Source organism: Rhipicephalus microplus, chromosome X (assembly GCF_043290135.1).
Source record: "Rhipicephalus microplus isolate Deutch F79 chromosome X, USDA_Rmic, whole genome shotgun sequence".
In the NCBI taxonomy this organism is placed as follows: Eukaryota; Metazoa; Arthropoda; class Arachnida; order Ixodida; family Ixodidae; genus Rhipicephalus; species Rhipicephalus microplus.
This window is the reverse complement of record NC_134710.1, coordinates 101,746,025-101,764,066: the sequence shown is the minus strand read 5'-3', so window position 1 is coordinate 101,764,066 and position 18,042 is coordinate 101,746,025. Positions and strand designations below refer to the sequence as shown.

General features: G+C 46.3%; 1 protein-coding gene across 5 annotated transcripts in view; it reads left to right on the top strand.

Moving 5' to 3' along the window:
• Pcif1 (Phosphorylated CTD-interacting factor 1) overlaps positions 1-18,042 on the top strand; it is a 125,823-nt gene that overhangs the window by 35,434 nt on the left and 72,347 nt on the right. For all 5 annotated transcript variants that reach the window (XM_075877342.1, XM_037427503.2, XM_075877341.1 and 2 more), the window contains one exon: positions 1,407-1,506. In XM_075877342.1, the coding sequence (XP_075733457.1) occupies positions 1,407-1,506 (100 nt within the window). The remainder of the gene's footprint in view (positions 1-1,406; positions 1,507-18,042) is intronic.

Sequence of the window (18,042 nt, the reverse complement as noted above, 5' to 3'; positions counted from 1 at the left end):
GATGGAATATTCTTGGTACAACTTCTAAAGCCGTTTTCTCAAAACGATTTTTCTTGCTTCCTGCTTCGCTTGTTCCGCTGATTTCTCAGCAAGCACTGTGTGTATTTCAGTTCCATCATTATGTTCTATATTCCTTGAAGTACAGTCCAGGGCATGACAATCTTGCTTTTTCAATATGGCCGTTTCATAATTAGCTATTTTACTTGTTGCACACAGCTTCAATGACTGTTACACAGTTACCTCTTGAAAAATGAGAAGTAAAAAAATTTTGTAGCAATTAAAAAAAAAAGTCCTATGAATGTCATGCCCTCTGTCAGGCATCCTAGAATGCATGGCACTTTGAATGAGTTTCCTCATATGTTTTTCAAGCGAGTCAGATTTGGAACAAGAGAAATATATTGTACATCGACAACTTGTAAAGATATGTTCATGAAATTTTAAGAGTAGCATTAAAAAAAAACATTTCCAACAAGAGTGCCAATTTTCATCAAAATCCATTGAGAAATAAGAAAGTTGCTAACGAAAGCCACGTCCCCCTTAAGGCAAGAAGTGTTGCCTCAAGCCTCAACAGCTGAACTGTAAGCACTTGTGAAACATGACGAAAAGTTTCATTTATTTTAATTTGTTTGTTAAACAAAGTGCTTTTCCTGTGTTAGCCTAGGAGTGACAAAATCTAAGTCGATTGCAGTCACCAAACTATTTTTTTAACCTTGTCTCACCCCTGCCAATCTCCCTCATAATCGAACCAGGATAATACAACCATGTTTGGTATGAATTTTGGTGTGATACGAATTTGTAATAGCATTTCCGAACTGAAATACATTGCATATAGTGCTGCGTAACACATCCATTGATATTGACGGTTTCAACATTGCAAGAGTTGTACCCAAAAAAACGTCCGGTCACCTCACTTACCAGCTCCTAACGTCGAAACTGACAGCACGTTTCCAAGTTTTTTTCAAGGATAAGGAAAGTCTTTATCTAGTTTTTCAGATAAAAGAAAGGTGTGTACAGTTGAAGGGAATCTCCCACATTTTTTATATAGCTCAAAAGAACATTTACTTGAATATATTTTGCTATATATGGGAACGAAACTGCAGAAAATTAGCAGGCTGTTTTCTAAAGCTCTTCCTGCCCACCAATGCTATTAAGGCACATCGTGGACGAAACCGGATGTCGTCAAGGGCCTATGAACCGGATGTCATCAAGGGCTTATGAACAGTGAAAGGTCCTATGAACTTCCAGTTTGTGACCACTGTGGTTACAGCCAGCAAAAGAGCTGACTAGGAGATGCCACTTGGTCATAGTCACCACATCATAGTACAACCAACTGCATTGTGTGGCTGCACACTGCCTTGTTGTCCTGTCAAGCTGTATCTGCTCTCTTTCTCTTTCATTTTTTCCAGTAATGCAAGTCCAGAAAGTCGCAAGATTGTGAAATGGAATGTTGAAGATGCATTTCACTGGTTGCGAAAAACACTGAATGCCACTTATGATGACCATTTGGTAAGTGAACTGGTAAAATCACTGTTTACACACTGTGGTATATTTAGTTACCATAAAACAAACCATTTTATTTGAACTTTATAATTTTTTTCGTTGTTGTACTTCACATACTGTTGCATTTCCTTGTTCACGGCAGTTTGCCAAGAGTCAAATAGCGTCAGTAACCTTTTTAGGAAAGCAGCAAATGCAAGAATATGACTGGTGTAAGGGAATATACATAAATAGCTTGTTGTGCATTCTTTTTATTAAACTTATATGCAGTCTCAGTGCAATGAAGCCTATTATAAGTATTGTAATTGCCCTCAAACACTCCCAGAAACATAAGATTACTTTGTGAGGAAAAAAAAAAAAGAAGACAGAACACCAGACTTTCAATTTATTTTATTTCCAGCACTGCACTCGTATATTGTTAATACAGTTGAAACTCCATGTAACAAAAGGATGCCCATGCTCAAGATACAGCAGACTCAGTAAATGTAAATCTGTTTAATGGAACTGCTGCTTAAAGGGACGAAATGCTTTTGACAAGATCGATTTTATTTTTGTATTCTGCACTCCTGGTCATCTCTCAGTAAACGGAAGTCCTTTTAAATGGAACATATTTTCCTGGTCCCTTCAGGTTTCGTTTAATGAGAGTGTACTGTAGTATGTTAAATTTGGAAATTCATAAAATTGAGCAAGTGATTATTATGCCCTTAGAAATCTAAAGTTCTATCATACAGACACGGGAAAGCTACCACGGTTTTTATTTGCCATTAGCACATGTCTGTACATGTTAAAACTTCTAGAAGGCAGCCCATACATGAAGCCCCCCATTTTGAGATGATACAGGCAAGGTGAAGCTTTGAAAAGCTGCGAATCAGCGAGTACAGTGAAAATGAATGGAGTTATTGTGCGATTCGGTTGAGCAGTAAAGTCGAAAGAGAGATGATTGGTGCGATATGTTGCATAAACCATCAAATAACGAAAGCAACCGCAGTGCTTCTCTGGCAGAATTTACAGGAACAAATAAGCACGACAGCCCCTAGCACCATTCTGTACGGAAAAGCCCTGTTTCTGTCAAAATAAAACTACGGTCATTAATAGGCTGGCTAGATCTTCTAATAAAATGGTGTTACAGTGCACTTCCAAAGCAAAGCCCATTTGTATCAAAATTAGACATCACAGCATTTTCAGGTTGTTCATTTTTGTCAAAACTTTTTTTAATTTAGTGTAGTGCCATGTGTTTATTGCCATCAAAGATCTATAGAGTCAAATGTCATTATAGCAAATCTCAGATTAACAATTTTTTCAGATTAACGACCTTTGAAAGTCCCCCTCTAAATGTCGCCTAGTTAAATGTAAAAATATTCACTACCACAATCAGAATACCGAAGGTTGCAGAATAACGCATCGAATTTTACCGACCTTGTGTCTTCACAACACTTCAAAATAAGAAATAAGCAATTTTAAAATGTGAATCGCGGCTGTGAAAACAACGCCCAGCTCTAACGTTGTGCAAACAGTGAATTTGGGTTTGAACTGAATTCGAAGCAAACAGTGATTTTGGGCCAATAATTTTGAATTGAATTCCAATAGTATATATCAAATATTACAAAAAAAATGGGCATAATAATCATGACCCAATTAACCAGCACAGGATTTTTTTGAAATACTGAAACAAGGCCTGTGCAGATGCCATTGTTTCTGGCTAAAAGGATGTGGAAACTTTGAAAAGTAGCAGGATTTGTTTCATAAAATGCAAGTAATAGCCTGTAAATATGTTACGTTTTAAAATGTACTAAATTTAAGTATCTAATTTTGGAGAATAAGCCTTTAAACTTTTGAGACATGCACCAGGGAGCAATTCTCGTATTTTGTATGGGGTGTCTCTTATAAGCAGCGTACCACATATGCATTTTCCTATGAACGCCTATTTCTATGCAAGCACCCTGGTGTATATTATACCCATCTGTCTGTTTCATCAGTGTCTTTTATAAAGGGGTTTGACTGTATACAGAGACAGCTCTAAACAAGTGTGACACTCAGCAATTACTGATAAGATATTTTATTTTGATATTACAATCAAATTTATTGTGGCGCACCTACCAACTTTGACACTAACTTGATGTCAGGCTACAATACTAATCCTGGTGACTTCACGAAGTAGTCCGGCAAGTTGTGATGATGTGAAGCACCAAAATAAAAAATGGCACTTGCGCATCGCCCTCTTGATCGTCCGCCTGCACCGTGGCGTCGTGCGGTCACTGTCATCCAGCGTAGCTGTGAAGCGAGCTTGCAGAGTCTTGAATGTAGTGTATCTGCGTGCGAATACAATGCAGTCGAGCCCACATATAACGGCCCCACTTGAAATGAACTTTCGCTTAAAACGAACAATATCCGCGTGACCGTGAAAATATACATTGGTTCAATGACACAAAATCACACTTACATCGAACATCTCCGAGCGCCGCTGATTGGTTGCAGCGAACGGAGTCGGCGGTCTGCCGATTTCCCGGGAAACCAATTTTGACCACTGATCGGGCATCGGCGAGGTGCCCATACATTCTTATTGTTAAACGCCGACCCTACCTCGGCGACCCTCTAGTTGCCTTAACCCATGGAAGAAGAAAAGTTGTTTCTTTGCTCCATGTCCCGACTGCTTTTTGTTACGCACCTCTCCGTCCTTTGTCCCCCCGCTACTCTGAGCTCCCCGCATCGCCAGACGAGACCCTTGTTTTCACACTGCCACTGTTCTTTCAAAGACCGGTCAGCCATCTACCCTGTTTTTGATCGTTGGTACTGTCGTTGGCGTCGCCGGCCTGGAGTGACCAGACCATTTGCCGACATCGTCGGCCACCGACTGTATCCGATAGTCTGCCTCTAGTGCACGCGCATACGCTACCTCACCGACTCTGATAATTTGCGATTCGTTTCGTGTTTAGGACTTGTTCTTGCTCACTTCCCACTCGACTCAGCATGCCTCCCGCGTGCGTGCAGAAGCACGAAAATGGCTGTTAATTTACGCGGAACGAATCACGAAATATCGAAGTTCTTGATGCCGCGCAAACTCACCGGAGCAACAAGACGATTTTTTTACCACGGACGCAGATTCCTCGAACACCGCCGCACGCACCAATCCAGGCGACTGTGCTTTGACTTCTGCGCGCTCAGGCACTCTTTCCAAGTTTTTCTATGTGCGAGTTTCGCGGCCCTTTCAAACAAGCTACCCAACCTGCCTCCTTCTCGTGTGTTTTGGTTTTCTAGGTCGCCCTCCTGCCGCATCCTCCCCTCTCTTTATCGCAACTTCTTGCCCTTCTCTCGCAAGTCTGCTCTCCTCTCTTGATCACAACCCCTTCGCCCGTCTCCACCGCTCCACGACGCTCGCCACGCTGGCTCGAATCAGTTTCCTTTTCTGACTGGAAACAGGTTCAGAGCTGTTCCACGCGTTCTGGCATGTGTATCGCGTGTGTGCGTCTTGCTCGCTCTTGGTGTGTGTGTGTGGTCAGGATGGCAGACGGGAAGACTAGCACGCTTTTTCCTCCTGCTCAACAAAACGTCTAAAGTGTGACCGCTTGGCTTGAGTGTAATCTGGCCGTTAGGTGCCACGTTGCGGAGTGCTTGCTCTTAGCTGTTGACTACCTGGCAGCCAACTTGCCGCTTCAGGCATCCCGGTATTCAGCTGTGGAGATGGTGACTATTTCGTGGGCGGCGGTGACGGCTACATGCGCGCGAAACTGTTTTTGCGAGGCTTACTTCGTCCACGTCGGGCCCGATGCCGAGCCTGAAGCTTCCGAACTGCGGCGGCGATTTGTGGCAGCGTGTCGTTGACTCCGACCTGGGAGAGCGGGTGGGACATCTGTTGCGATGGTTTAATTACGGTCGACGATGATTCCGACAGTGCGAAACCGTGCATGGATTGGGGCATTGCGAATGAAGTATGTGGCGAGAGCGATTTGGAGGAATCGGATTGCGAGAACGACGAGACTTTGGAGCCAGTGCCTCATGCAGCTATTATACCACGGACCTCTGCAAACGAGCACCCTGCCTTTTTAAATGAACTCGAGACCACCCTTATCGCTTCTGCTCTTCGAAACACGTGCATCACGGACTTTTTGGGGTAAAATAGTTTGTGTTTGCACTCGCAACTTTTTTTAAAAGCTGTGTTGCATTCACTACGAACTTCGGGATACAGCGAACGGATGCCACGTCACTCTCAGGTTCAATATAAGCGGACTCGACTGTATAGGCTGCGAGGGCATACTGTGGTGCCAGCATGCGGAGGCATATCTGTGACGTGCATAGGTAGATTGTGCCGCTGCCTTCCCGGGCGCAGTCGTTTTCGCATCTCCTTTTTATTATTATTATTTGGGGGCTACTTCACTCAACGAAATCAGTAAAATACTGCTGGAGCTTCTTCCCTGACTTTACAAAGTGCTAAATATCTGCCCTTGAAAAGGGTTGCACTTTCTATAATGCCTAACTGCCAGTGTCGTCTGCTATGGCCACCGAAATAAAAATCACTGGGCTGATTGCGCTGCTACTGTAAAGGTAACGAGTCATTCTATGCCGAAATGAAGCATGAAATAAGTGTTAACGGTAAAGAAACTTATCTTTGCTGCAAGAAGTGCATGCAACCACTCTATTTCATTCATTATAGGTTCGCATCTAAAGACGGGTCGCGGTTTACTGCATAAAAATAAGTGTTTGAGCCTGGCATTGCATCATAATATTTCGCTGAAGCGGGACGATCGAAGAAAAAGTGTTCGTTGGGGCGACGAAATTTATGCATTTACTCCTATTGACTGCTGACAGGGAATCATGAATTTTTGTTGTAGCAGAAATTTCGTTGAAGCGGCGTTCGTTATAGTGAAGTTCGACTGTACAATAACAGAGAAACAGAGAGGGGACAGTGGTACAGGCAGTGGCCGTAACAGTGCTCTCACGTATATTATGTAGCGCACTGTGGCACGCTGCCGGCAACTTTTACTGCAACTTTCTGGATTGTGTAGTCTGCAGGAGTCCGCACACATGAAGCCAGAGCAAAACAACGCTGTTCGAAATTGAAAACACCATGAAGTCACAGTAAAAGCAACGCATCCAATGGAAATGGCCAGCTTTCCTTCGCTAGAGCGAGGCGAGATCATGTGATTCAACTATGCACATCACAGCGATTGCAGCGCTCACGCTTCCAGTGGTGGGCCTCATGCCCAATATACTTATAGAGGGTAAAGGAATCGTTTGATTTCGAATGTGTCGTCATGGCGCCAATAGTTTGCCCTATAAATTGGCTTGCGCCAGTGAAACGGGAGACAACAGTCGCAAGTTCTACTGATTCCAGTTCGATCTGGTGCTGAGGCAAGCGTCGGTCGACCTCGTGCACAGCGGCCGAGGCAAACTAAGTGCCAACCAAGCAAAACTTACTCTGTTCGCTCCAAGCGCATACATGCATGACATGTAGTTGCTTACCTAGTTCGGATTGTCGGTAAAGAACCTGCACCTTAAAAAGCGCTATACACATGGTGCGGTTTGGCATCTGATTCAGCGTGCGATGGCGCACGCGGCGTACAACACTTTACAACACGGGGGGAGAAGGAGTTGTGAGCGCTCGGTCTCTGCCCACATACAGTATTGCAGCTTGCACTCTCGGAAGACATCGTATCCTCGAGCACAAAATAAAGCTCACACAGCCATGCTGTTTTTGGCAATGTTATTGCCAACAAAGCTACGCCTTCACGAGCGACAAGCATTGCCACTGCTCACATTCTTTCTCGACTCCGAGTGTGGGCCTAGCAAGGCCGACGTTCTCAGCAGCGCCGCTTGCTTTCCAACGTGAGCTCATTGTTGAGCGCTTCTTTTCACCTACACAATAAAATCTTGTAGACTTATATGATGCTTTTACATGTGCAACTGGTTTTCCCGACGACTCTATGTAAACAGCAAAGGTGAAAATGGAACGGGTTGGTTGGCTGAGATGGTCGGTGCCACTGTTTGTTTACCTACGAAATGGCCTGCCATCACGGTTCGACTTGTTGGTGGTTCGGACACGGATGTTCCCTTGCAGAAATATCACACTTAAAGCATCTTTTTGTTCAATCATGAGCTCCTCGGGCTCGCCGAGTGAAGAAAAAGGGTGGTTCCAAAGGTGTCGGAGCAACCGTTGCACTGGCACCAGCATGGCCGCTAGCCAGCCGCACGTGCTCCGTATGGAACGTGCGACCGCGTCCTCGTCAAGTCCGCATTGAGTGTCCTGTCGGGAAAAGCGTCATCATTACCATGTTTGCTACCTCGTCCACAATTTTAAGAGTTTTTAGGCTTGAGGACACAAGCTTTCGCCTTTGCTGCCAATCCGCGGACTTGCACAAGCTTGGTGGACTTTTGTCACCATTGAGTTGCTGACCGCAAACCTAAACATTGTATCAGGCAAGCTGCTCTTGGCTCTGTACTTCAGTGCGATCTTTCCGGCGCCCAATATTTATGTTGTCTTGAACATTCTTCCCGCGACATGCCGAACCGTCAGCTAGGCTTAATCACTGTTGATGCTTTTAGGTGGTGGTCGCGGGCGATAAAAGTTGGGGTTTTGTACTGAACCAATGTAACTCTTCTCAGTGGGTCTATTTGAAGGAGAGGGGGCTTAGGTGGCATTTGTCTGTCACACGGGGCAACTTAAGTGCACTTTGAGTGAGTACTCTTCTACGCGAGTGTCATTTGCACGTTGTCACACGAGAAATTTAAGTGTCACTCGCTGCAAAGTACACTTGGCGGGGCAAGTGTGTTCCCCAACCTCACTTTGCTGCGATCAAGTACTGCACTTACTCACGTAATGAACCCACCTTTTTTTTTTTTCCAGAAAAGAGTTGACGTCAATCTGGGGGGAGGGTTCATTAGGCGGGAGAAAAAAAGTCACGGGAGTTATAACAGCGAAAATTTCGCGTGACGGCTTTGCTTTTTTGGCCCAATCTTGTTTGTAGCTCGAAGCTCTTATGTTTTCTCTTGTAACAAAAGGGCACGGATTGACGCCAAGTGTCGTCCAGCCACTCGGTTCCAATGCTCCAGCGCATGCTGTTTGTAACCAGCCATGTAGATAGTATACCGGCTGAACGCGCCCTGAGAAGCAAGTTTTCCAACTAAGTTTACAATGACAAACCTGATAACAAAAACGCAGCGACAAATGGTTGCGCACAAACGTTGCGGTAGATGTTGCGGATGCACAACACGCCGTCAGTGCGGTGGGTGCGATTGCACTTTGCATGGCCTCCGAGATGGCCAGCACACGGCGTGTTCGATTTTGGAGGCCACGTGCTTTGTTTTTGTGTTGCTGTGCTTGCTTGGCGCTATCAGCAAAAAGTTTTCTCCTGTATCCGACGGATGGCGCTTGTCGTAAAAGGCGCGACTTTCAAATTTTGATTGATGTCGTCCGTGCTCGCGTTGGTTGCAACTGGCGAGCATACTAGTTGCAAAACTATGTTTTACTTTTATTGCATTGTTATTTTGTGATATATTGCTTGATTTAATGTTGTTTCGATCGTCAACGGCACTGGCTATCAGGGCAAAATGAAATGAAACGAATACATTTTGAAAAGCCTTTTTTTTTTAACGACAAAGGTGGGGGGTGGGTTCATTATGCGAGTGGGTTCATTGCGCGAGTAAATACAGTATGTAGCCTCTGTAGCAGTGGCTTGCACAGAAATGGGCTCTTGCTTAAAGCAGCGCTCATAGTATTTTTAACCATTGTTTTCGTTATAAGGAATACTGATGTGTATTCAAACAAGTCATAATACAGCAAAAAACCTTGCTACTCTCACTCTCGGGTCATTTGCAGCCACGTCCACTAGGGGGATGCATCAGCACATTTCACGCAATGGCTGCGTCTATCGTGTTGTTTGCTTTCTTGCATTCTTGTAGATGTTTAGGTGAATCTTTCTGTAGTCATTTTCGATGGCGTGTGCCACTGGGGCTACTTTTAAGAAACCAAAGTGGGGTGACGATGAGACACTGCGCAAAAATAATAAATATATGGTGTGCTAGAAATCCGCCAATCGCCACTGCCATCATTTCCAAAGTACACTTTGCTTTCTCGTCTAGCAGTGCACCTTCAAAATTGCACTTTGTGAGCGTAAGTGTTCGCAATGTTCGTAGACTATCGCGCCGCCTAGCAGAATTCAGGAGCGTCCCCTCGAGGATGATCAGTAGGCAGACGCTCCCTTGTTCGGCTACACTAGCCTCAGTGTTAACGCATTAGCCAGAAATGAACACAAACGACTTCATTTGTTCCCTGGATCAGTGAATAAACTGGACCGTTCATGAGGCAATAAATCTGATTCGTTCTTGCGAGACGCGAAGTTTTCGTGAAAATACATGGCAAATCACGCGTTCGATTATAGCTCGCAGAGTACACATATCAGCTTCGCGAGATTTTCTGCAGCCACGTTTGATAGTTATCGTCTGACCTTTGCAGTTGAAACTCGCCTTGTTTTACGTGCGTATAGCATTTGTCGGTGCTTTTGTAGTGCATGAGTCTCATAACATTCATTGTACCTGGAAAGCAGTGCGGTCTCGCGATATGCTCTCTATACCTTGGCCAACGCTGCGCCGCTTGATTTTTACATTCGCTGATAGATGGCAGCACACTGCAAGCAATTCGCTTCTTGCCCAGTGTCGGAGTGAATTGTTCTCCGCGCCCAGATAAACGTGGTCAGTGAGGCTGTGTTGGTGTTGTGCGAGGTGAATGGCGCATTGTTGGTGCTTTGTTATTGAAGTAGTTCGGTGAAGAGAATTCTTCAGATTACTTTCAGTAGTGGTGTTCAAAGAAACCGTCTTGACGTGGAGGATTTTCGACTGAACGTAGAACGCACTGAGAGTGACAGCGACAATGAACGATCAGCTGCTGACTCACGAGCAGCGAGTTTCAATTCAGGTCCCCTTATGCGTTAATGTTTTTTACGCTCATAAGACACTTTGATTGTATTTATTGTATAATATACTTCAGCGAGCTCAAAATAAAAGCATAGTTTTTCTTGTGCATTGTATGTAGCCCAATTACAGTGGATATTACGGAACGCCTCATGCCGTCAACATGCTCAAGCTCAACCAGTGAAGTGAAATGGTTTGAGCTATGAAATATGCAGTTACGACTACAGTCCACGCTAACTTCTGCACATCACCATTTCCGTTCAAACCACGTTGTTGTTTTGATGAATTTTAACAATTTTAACGTTGCGAAAAGCGTACGCGTGTATTGGTTTCAATACCCTTGTTGCGATTTCACTGATGGAACCTGCAAGACCGAGTGCAGTGAATTGCACACTTTTAGAGTCTGATCATGGCTGTGACACAAGCGTTACTTAAGGGGAAGTTAAATGCTTGTGCTTCGTTGAAGAAGCAACTTCATGGTGCTTACAGCGCAAGTAATGACGACGGCGTAATATGTTTGCAAACCTTCGCTACGTTAAACATTCGGTCTCGTGCAGCCGCGCCAACGTGCTACTCGCTAGTGGCCCACTACTGCGGCAAATCCATCTGCAGGCTCAGCACAAATTATCTCGGAGTGCCGTTCAGTTCATACGTCAATTCAAGTTCGCACATTTTTCTGTAGCACGCGCAGGATTACTCAAGGTGTCGTTGGTGCACGGTCGATCAGCTGACACCACCACCCTTCGCACTGTGGCAAGAAATGAGCTAGTGAACATTTAGCAGTTCCTATCGTTTGGGACAGTACTTTAATCCGTTATATATATTCATTCGACTATCAACAGTTTATCTGGTGAAAGCGGCACGGGGCGTGCGTCCGTGCGTCCTATCTTTTTCTATGCAATTTCACGGGTTGATCATCCTCCCACAGTCATCTTAGATTGCACGGCATGCCACCTATAGCCCGTGGGCATTGCGAATACTCGCTCGCTCGAAGTGCACTCAAGTTGCAAAGTCTTGGTTATGGCGTCATGTAAAATCGAACGATCAGTACCGTTCAGTGCACACAGCTTCGGTCATGATAAGGCGCATAATCTAGGTGGCCTGAAAAGCAATTGGCTAGCTTCCATAATGGCGCTTGCTTTTCGTAGGTTTTGTTTTCTTTTCTTTTTTTTCGTGTTCAGCTCGTTGGCAATGGGAATATTTCGATGTTCATTTTTAGAAATTTGAATGCACACTGCATCGCATGCCTCCATTGCCGCGGACACAAGAGACTGCATTTCTCAATACATTTTGACCCTATGAAGGAGGTTGTTTTGTCTGTAGTGTGGATATTCGTGAGTTCGGCGATGTATACGCTTTCTGCGGTTGATACTGTTGTCAGAAATAAAATTTTCATGCATTTCACCCTGTGTAATAGGCACACCCTGAACTTGGAGCCGAATCTTCTGGGAAAAAAGTGTGTCTATTATGCGAGTAAATACGGTATTTGAGCTTCCCAAAAACATGCAGTTAAAATCCGATTGAATGTGGCCCCTTCAGATATGCTTCACCCCATCATATCGTATTACGATAAAGCTGCCTTTCAGGCTCTGCTACAGTCTAATTTCCCCAAGATCTCATCACACTCCTGTACTGCAGAAAAGCTGCCTTTTAGGCTCTGCAATGGTAGCCTATGTTCCGACTTGAGAAAATGCTGGTTCCAACATGGAAGTGATAAATGTGGTAGAGGTGGGGCTCAATTAATGCTGTTTTGGACCTGAAATTTGGGTAGGAATTCCAAAAAATCTGATGCCAAAGATTTTTAGCATCCTAAATTTTCAATGTTCTTGTATTTTGATGTCTTGGAGGCAAATTTGGAACTCCGCACTCATAGGGAGCACAACTTTGTCTGCCGCATCAGTTGGGCTTCCAGGCAAGTTGAAAAAGGAAGAGAGGCTAAGGAAATAGCGTCCTTGCGTTTCACGTGTAAGTTGTTGTCAACTTTTTAGTTCTAAATCTTGTACTAATACGATATGACCTCTGCATTGCCTTATTCTTGATATGACAACTATGAAATACAACCCCACCAGTGTTTCATCAACCTAGGGTGAAGAAACCTTGGGAAACCGGGACCAATGCCTTTCCGAGGCGGTCGCTCTATGAATTGAGCTAACCAGGAAGCTAGCAATTTACAGCGCGAGGGCGAATTCATCGACAGCTCGAAGCACATGGGCACAAGTATTACAAATGAGTTCGATGGAAGGCGTTGGTCCCAGGTTGGAACCCGGACCAGGAAAAATTTTTTTGGCAACTAAAAACATTTTCTTTCTGAGAAATCCCTATGTATTTCCTTGTGGCTTCCTGCTACAAACAGATGGTTGTCTTTTTTCCCTTTCTTAACCCTTTCGCCACCTTGCCGGTTTCCCCAGAATTCAATTGTAATACTTGTGTTCATTTGCTTTAAGTTGTCGATGAATTATTTGCCCTCGCACTGTCGAGTGTTAGCTTCCTGGTTAGTTCGATTCGTAGAGCGACCACCCCGAAAGGCGTTTGTCTCGGTTTGGAACGCCAGACCAGGATGAGTTTTTCGGTAACAAACCTTTTCTTTCTGAGAAATCTGTACAGATTTCTTTTGTGGCTTCGTGCTACAAATGGGTGGTTGTCTTCTTGCCCTTTCTTACACTCACATTGCGCATGCATGTCCCCTCCCACTCGTCCTCCTCCTAGGCTTCCCCTCTCTCACCTGGCAATGTTGACACAGGCAGCAACTGCTCGCGCTGCACAACCGTTCACTGGCCACCCAACATATATATAGCCATTGAATCTTGACCTCCAAGGTAGTGCTGGGCCCCGCCGCGGTGGTCTAGTGGCTAAGGTACTCGGCTGCTGACCCACAGGTCGCGGGATCGAATCCCGGCTGTGGCAGCTGCATTTCCGATGGAGGCGGAAATGTTGTAGGCCCGTGTGCTCAGATTTATGTGCACGCTAAAGAACCCCAGGTGGTCGAAATTTCCGGAGCCCTCCACTACGGCGTATCTCATAATCATAATGTCACGGGGGTGAGAGAATGAATGAAATAAATATATTTGCAAAATATACAGGGAAAGTCAGAGGCAGCTGCAGCCAAGATGGAAGAACAGCAGCAACAACAACACAAGCACGGTCGCTTTCATCGACTTCGTCGTCTATGATGCTCTTTCGTCGACCACTTGCCCGCCAAATCCTCTGACCATGCTGCCGACTCGACGCAACCTTATTGACGTTGAAGTAGATGACACACCCGTTGTTACACTTGTGGACACAGGGGCTCACATATCAGTGATGAATTCAGAACTTCGTTACCGCCTTAGGAAAGGTTTAACGCCACCCACAGTGCCACTCATCCAGGTCGCCGACAGCGCCACGTTTCCTGTGCTTGGAATGTGCTCCGCGCGTATAAGTGTGGCTGATCGCTCCAGGACAGTGCTATTTGCTGTGCTCGAGAAATGTTCCCATGAACTTATCCTCGGCATGGACTTTTTATCCGCCCACTCTGCCCTTATTGATTGTGAAACCGGCATGCTTCAACTTGATTTACCATGTTACCATGACGACCCAACACCAGCTCAACCCCGTCTGTGTTCTGCAGATCACGTTCGCCTAGCACCTCAAGCCGTTACTTACGTGAATCTTAGATCTGTCCCTCCTGTTCCCGATGGTGACTACATGTTGACACCTATTGCTGACGTTCTGCTGGTCAAAAATGTTGCCGTGCCTCACACACTTTTGACAGTCACGGGAAATACAGTGTCTCTTCCGATCTTAAGCTTCAGCTGGTGCGCTCAAGTTATCCCAGATGGTATGACTTTGGCAAAAGTTTTTTCTATAGATGCTGTCATTTCGGCGTTCGTTGCCGAATCTTCTTCGTCCTCTGCTCCGTTTTCATCCTCGAAAAGCGCAGCGGATGCCACCATCGACAAGATGATCGCTCCGGACCTTCTTCCAGCACAGACAGCTGACATCCGGCACCTGCTGAAATGCTACCGCGACATCTTTGACTTTGATGACCGCCCTTTGGGTCAGACATCCTTTGTAACTCATAGGATTAACACTGGAGACGCCAGCCCCATCCGGCGACGTCTTTATCGCGTGTCTAATGCTGAGCCACAAGTTATCTAGCACGACGTTGAAGAAATGCTCACAAAAGACGTCATCGAACCTTCCTACAGTTCATGGGCATCGCTGGTCGTGCTAGTCAAGAAGAAGGATGGCAGCTGGCGCTTCTGCGTAGACTACCGTCACTTAAACAAAGTAACACGTAAGGACGTGTATCCACTGCCGGAGATTGACGATGCTCTCGACTGCCTACATGGTTCTGCCTACATGGTTCTGCCTACTTTTCATCTATCGACTTGCGATCAGGATACTGGCAGATTTCTGTCGATCATCGAGACCATGAGAAAATCGCATTCATCACACCGGATGGACTTTTCCAGTTCAAGGTTATGCCATTCGGATTGTGTAATGCGCCAGCTACATTTCAAAGGATGATGGACTCTCTCCTGCGTGGATACAAATGGACCACGTGCCTGTGCTATCTCGATGACGTCATCGTATTTTCACCTACATTCGAAAGCCACCTTAGCCGCCTAACGGCTGTTCTTGAGGTTTTCCGGAAAGCAGGACTTAAGCTCAACTCTTCCAAATGTCGCTTTGGCCGTTGGGAAATCACTGTACTGGGCCACCTTGTCAGTGCCCGAGGCGTGCAACCTGATCCTGACAAAATTCGAGTTGTCAAAGATTTTCCCATACCACGTTCCGCAAAAGATGTACGGAGCTTTCTCGGCCTTTGTTCTTACTTTCAACGTTTCGTGAAGAATTTTGCTGACATTGCCCGACCACTTAAGGAGCTACTGAAGAAGGACATGCCTTTTTATTGGGGTACTGACCAAGCAACTGCCTTCAGCACCCTTACAACATTACTTACTTCCCCACCCATCTTGGCCCATTTCGACCCGTCAGCCCATACTGAAGTTCGTACCGATGCCAACGGACATGGAATCGGTGCTGTTCTCGCCCAGCGGCAACGAGGACAGGATCGCGTCATTGCTTATGCCAGTTGCCTCCTTTCTCCTTCGGAGAGCAAGTTTTCCATAACAGAGCGTGAGTGCCTCGCACTAGTCTGGGCAGTTGGAAAATTTCGACCATACTTGTATGGCAGCACCTTTTTCGGTAATGACAGATCACCATGCCTTATGCTGGCTGTCGTCCCTTAAAGATCCAACAGGACGACTTGGCCGTTGGGCCTTGAAACTACAAGAATACAGCTTTGACGTGGCATACAAATCTGACCGAACGCACCAGGATGCCGACTGTCTATCCCGTCACCCCGTGGACCCACCTGACCTTTCAGCACATGATTTTGGCCCTTGTGTCTTCGCCATGTCGGCTTTCACCGACATACGCAAGGAGCAGCTCAGTGATGTCCACTTGCGGTCTATCATGCAGAGTCTACGCTTGCCCTACGTAGACCCGTCGCTACACTTGTTCGTTCTACGCGATGGCATTCTTTACCGACGCAACACGAGCGCCAAAGGACCAGAGCTACTACTCGTAGTTCCTGCGACACTCCGTTCCGCTGTACTTGAACAGCTTCACGACGCCCCAAGCGCGGGACATCTCGGGGTCACGCGCACGTACGATGGCGTGCGGCGTAGATTCTTCTGGCCAGGCCTTTACCGTTCTGTGCGCCGATAGGTCGCTGCATGTGAGTCCTGCCAGCGCTCCAAACATTCCACGTTGCCACCAGCTGGTCTGCTCCAACCAATAGACATACCCACCGTTCCCTTCTACCGCGTCGGTCTTGACCTCGTTGGACCATTTCCTACTTCTCTCACTGGAAACAAGTGGATAGCCGTAGCCACTGATTACGCCACAAGATACGCTATCACACGAGCGCCACCGACAAGCTGTGCCACTGACGTCGCGGACTTCTTGCTTCATGACGTAATTCTTCACCATGGTGCTCCTCGACAGCTGCTGACTGATCGTGGTCGCTCATTTCTTTCAAAAGTAGTAAGTGACATCCTTCACTCGTGTTCGACGCGTCACAAGCTCACTACGGCCTATCACCCACAAACAAATAGTCTTACCGAGCGCCTAAATCGAACATTGACAACAATGCTCTCCATGTACGTTTCCAAGGATCACCTTGATTGGGATAGTACTTTGCTTTATGTGACATTCGCGTACAATTCGTCACGCCACGACACCGCTGGCTTCTCCCCCTTCTATTTATTGTTCGGCCGCCATCCAGCGTTATCCTTCGAGACTCTTCTCCCATCAACTACGCAAACGGTTACAGAGTATGCCCGGGATGCCACTGCTCGGGCTCAAGTGGCCCGCCAAATCGCACGGGAACGTCTTCTTGACTCGCAGCTCTCTCAGAAGGCCCGGTACAATAGCCATCACAGAGTAGTTTCCTACTCTCCAGGTTCATTGGTTCTCCTCTGGACACCATGCCGCCACGTTGGCCTCTCTTCGAAGCTCCTGTCTCGCTACTCGGGGCCTTACAAGGTTTTACGCCGGCTTACCGATGTCACATACGAGATTGCTCCGTTGGACAGTCAGTTATCGTCGTCTGCACCCGCTACTGACGTCGTCTACGTGAGCCGCCTCAAACCGTACATATCCGCATATGATCCTACTCTCCTTTAGGCGCCGAGACGGCGCTGCCAGCAGCGGGGGGTTATATGTTACACGACATCGGCAACGAAAGAGCATCATAGACGACGAAGACGATGAAAGCGACCGTGCTCGTGTTGTTGTTGCTGCTGTGTTTGGTAGTCGGGTGAAATTATGGGCGATACGTCGACTTTTTGCGGCCTCAAAACGCTGGCACTCCTTGATGATGACATCGACCGTGTTGCAGTCCTTGCACATGAGAAGGTTAAATGCATCATCTGCAATGCCTTTCAATATGTGAGCTACTTTTTCGGTTTCTTCCATATCGTTGTCCGCTTTTCGGCAAAAGGCAAGCACGTCCTGTATTTAAGTCACGTAGGACTCTGATGACGTTTGCGCACGAGATGCCAACTCCTTGTTGGCCGCTGCCTTTCTGCCCACAGACTTGTTGAAAAGGGCGCACATCTTTTCTTTGCACGCATCCCAGCTTCCAATTTCATCTTCGTGGTTCTCGAACCACACTTTTGCTGTTCCTATCAAGTAGAACAGGATATTGGCTAACATAAGAGTTTCATCCCAGCCGTAATTCTTACTTGTACGTTCGTACAACGGCAACCATTCTTCGATGTCGACATCATCCGTGCCACAGAACGTGCCAGGATCTTTTAGCTGCGGAAGGACCACAGTTGTTGTTGTAGTCGCCTCAGCGGGAGCCGGTCCCTGGTTTGCCATAGTGGAAAAATCCAAGCGTCGGCCACTGCGGAGCTCCATTATATCGTGTTTTACCCCGCACCTCCACCAAATATCACGGGGGTGAGAGAATGAATGAAATAAATATATTTACAAAATATACAGGGAGAGTCAGAGGCAGCTGCAGCCAAGATGGAAGAACAGCAGCAACAACAACACGAGCACGGTCTCTTTCATCGTCTTCGTCGTCTATGATGCTCTTTCGTTGCCAGTGTCGTGTAACAATATGGTGGTTTTGGGACGTAAAATCCC